The 3191-nt window shown below is 39.2% G+C and overlaps 1 protein-coding gene across 1 annotated transcript; it reads left to right on the top strand.

Moving 5' to 3' along the window:
* The first annotated feature begins 319 nt into the window (after nucleotides 1–319).
* LOC147148945 (galactose-specific lectin nattectin-like) lies at nucleotides 320–2094 on the top strand. The gene is made up of 6 exons (XM_086027504.1): nucleotides 320–479; nucleotides 574–601; nucleotides 722–807; nucleotides 1070–1201; nucleotides 1618–1729; nucleotides 1800–2094. The coding sequence occupies exons 1-6, from the start codon at nucleotides 363–365 to the stop codon at nucleotides 1877–1879; spliced, it is 555 nt and encodes a 184-aa protein (XP_085883630.1). The 5' UTR covers nucleotides 320–362; the 3' UTR covers nucleotides 1880–2094.
* The last annotated feature ends 1097 nt before the right edge of the window (nucleotides 2095–3191 follow it).

Below are 3191 nucleotides of genomic sequence, written 5' to 3'. Positions count from 1 at the left end.
ATAATCTATTAGAAACCAAGTTGAGTTTCAGTGATTTATTTTGCTCTAAAACCTACATGGCAAAGACAAGCCAAGAGTGGTACACGCTGTTCTACTTAATTATTGGTTATATTGTTGACTTATGTTGAGTTATTAACTTTTTTCATGATTGCTTGTTGTGAAATTGACATAACTGGACCTTCAACATTCCAAGACTGTCAACTTAGCATATATAAAGTGGCTTGCCGTCTTTCTCAGCATCAACCATCAAGACTGCAAAGGTAAAGTCACACGACTTTTCATCCGACTTTGGAAACTCAATTCCATGTGACTTTTTTTTACGTTAACTGCATTTTTGCTTCACGTGGTCAGCTGTAAATGTAATGCTGGTATGCAGTATATTGCGAGAAATATTTAGTATGCTTCTTTCATTGCAGATGACGTTTTCTCTTCGCTTGTTGTTCCTCCTTTATGGGATCAGTGGACTGTTCACTGGATTTGTAAGTCAAAATTTTAATGAACTTTAATGAACATATTAACTATGGTGTTTAATGTATTGGTCAGATTTTAACAATGTGTTTTTCTGGTTCACAGTTGTCTTATCCTACGAGTCATTTGAAAGGTTGGTAACTTTGACTCATTACATTTTACCATTGAACAATTTTTCAGACTTTGTCAGTATTGACACCAGATTTGATTCAACGTGTCATGTTTTCTTCCTAAAACAACCATTGTGTTGCAGGCAATAACTGTCCTAAAGACTGGACTCAGTTGGACTGTAAATGTTACATCTTCGAAGAAGAAGCCAGGAGCTTTGCAGATGCAGAGGTATGCAAAGAAATACTAGTGAAGTAGTTCCCAAAGATTTGGATTTGGAATTTGGGAAATTTGAAATATATTTCTGAAGAAGAAAATGCCAATAAGTATAATGATTTAATGTGATTTTCTAAAGATAATAAACTAGCTGTACCTCAAGTTGCATTTGAATCCGTAAAAAAATGAATGAAATGATGTCTATTGAAAGTTGTGGTCCGTTTTTTGGGGGGGTGTCGCCCTGTAAGTGAAATCAACTTTTTACTTTTTCCACCAGGCTGTCTGCAACATTCTTAGTGGGAATCTGGTCTCCATCCACAATGGCCTGGAAAATGCACTTGTTCTTGAACTGATTCGAGCAGCTGGTGACTTCAATCAAAGCTGGATTGGACTCCAAGATGCTATTCAGGTGAAACATTGACCAGTAAAAATATTTTTGATTGAATCCTGTCACTTGTATCTGAGAAGTATTTTTCCCACATAGAAAATAAATGTGTCCAGACTCAATCTTGTCACCAGATTAAAGCAAGGAGGTGTAGTGTTGGGTACGTCATGATAGGAGAACATGCAGTAGATTTTTACATTTGTCGAATATTCACCAGACTTTAGTACAATTTTGTTACACAATCAAGTTTCCTTTACGGTTAAATTGTAAATTCTTGAACATTCCAGTCACCTGACCTTTCCCTCCAAATTCCTACCACAAAATGTGTGACATTAAACCAATTGAATCAATTTCATGATTTGTGACAAATGAACGGCAGATCTAAATCCAAGCACTCGTTATGTTCATGTGATTAATTCAAATGTGACTTTTTCTTCCAGAATGATGACTACATATGGATGGATGGCTCAATCAATAATTTCCGTAACTTTGATACGACAAATTCTGAGCCTAATAGCAGTTCGGGTGACTGTGTGATTATTGATGAGACCGGTAAGTAAAACCGATAATATGTTTTCTAACAACATAATGCTGTTGTACTTACACATTTTTTTTCTTCAAGATGGAATGTGGCAAACTGACAACTGCACAGACCACAGTGTGTATGTTTGCATCAAGGATGTGCACCATATCCACTACTAATCGCTCATCCTACTTGCTGTCTTCGCTCACTCAGAGAGTTTGCTAATCATGATCACTCAGTGAGACAACATCAAACTTTTGTGGTGTCTTTACATTTTTTGGGTTTACTTTAAACTTCTCTGTTTTTCTCACAATGTTTGATTGTTATTGACAACACATCTGCAATGTCAAGGAGCATTCTGTCAGGTAAATAAAGGAATCTATCTGCATCAAAATATGCTCGTCTATTTTGCCTTAATAAAGGTCCTGATACACCAAACCGACATCGAGGTCATGAAGCTTCGTGGCGTCTTTAAGCGCCGTCTGGTTGGTGTAGTGGCCACCGTCGTAGTGTCGTAATCCGTCTGTAAGCGTCTTGGGAGCGTTTACGTATGTTGAATCGGCGTCGCCAGTCGTGACAATTGGTCACTCTGATTGGCTGTTAGCTAGCACCGACGGGAAGTGACAAAGGCGGGAAAACAGTGAGCACGCCTCCGCTGCCTTAATCTTCTTACAAGTACAAGAGCGAGGGTTGATGATTACACAATACCGTGTCAAAAACGTGATGGTTTAGTTCGCGCGGGAGTTCATCATGAGCGAAGAATAGAGCTGAATGCATTGTTTACGTTTTTACAATCTGCCCCCGGAGTGAAGGCACTAAGATGGCGGACAAGTAGGTTATGTGTTGATTAGCTCCGTTTTGGACTGTAACTTTTGCTGTCAAAAATCATTGGTCTCCACCCAGATTGAGAAGATGAACACTGCTACGCGTATTAAACCTGCAAAACTACAGCCTCCGGTGCCTCCGACCACCAAAACGCCGCAAAAATCACTAGAAGTTTATGAACACAACTACTCTGTGATGGAGGTGACTACAGAGACGAAACGTGGTCGTAACGACGACTCTGCTCCCTCAACTCCAAGTAAGACAATAGACAAGAAATCAAAACCAAATGAGAATAAGGATGATGGTCAAGTTTCCAACAATGCCATTTTTGACGCAATAATGGAACTGATTAAGCGTGTGACCGGGATGGAGACACAGCTTGATGATATTCAAGAACAAAACAGACAGAATACAGCTATGATTGCTAACTTGACAAAGACCGTTCAATTTAACTCGGAGGAGTTAGAAGGAGCTAAAAAGAAAATGCTGGAAATGGAAAAGACCAATGAACGCTTGTTGAAAGAAAATGATGGGCTTCTGGAAAAAGTGAAAAATCTTGAACGAACATGAGATGGTGTCTCGGGGTGAAAGGTGTTAAGGAGAGGAGCGATCAGTGATCTTCCATCCATCCATTATCTATACCGCTTATCCTCACAAGGGTCGCGG

The sequence above is a fragment of the Filicampus tigris genome, chromosome 4 (genome assembly GCF_054856515.1).
Source record: "Filicampus tigris isolate MCC_2025a chromosome 4, RoL_Ftig_1.0, whole genome shotgun sequence".
NCBI classification, from domain to species: domain Eukaryota; kingdom Metazoa; phylum Chordata; class Actinopteri; order Syngnathiformes; family Syngnathidae; genus Filicampus; species Filicampus tigris.
This window is presented reverse-complemented; position numbering and strand designations above follow the sequence as displayed.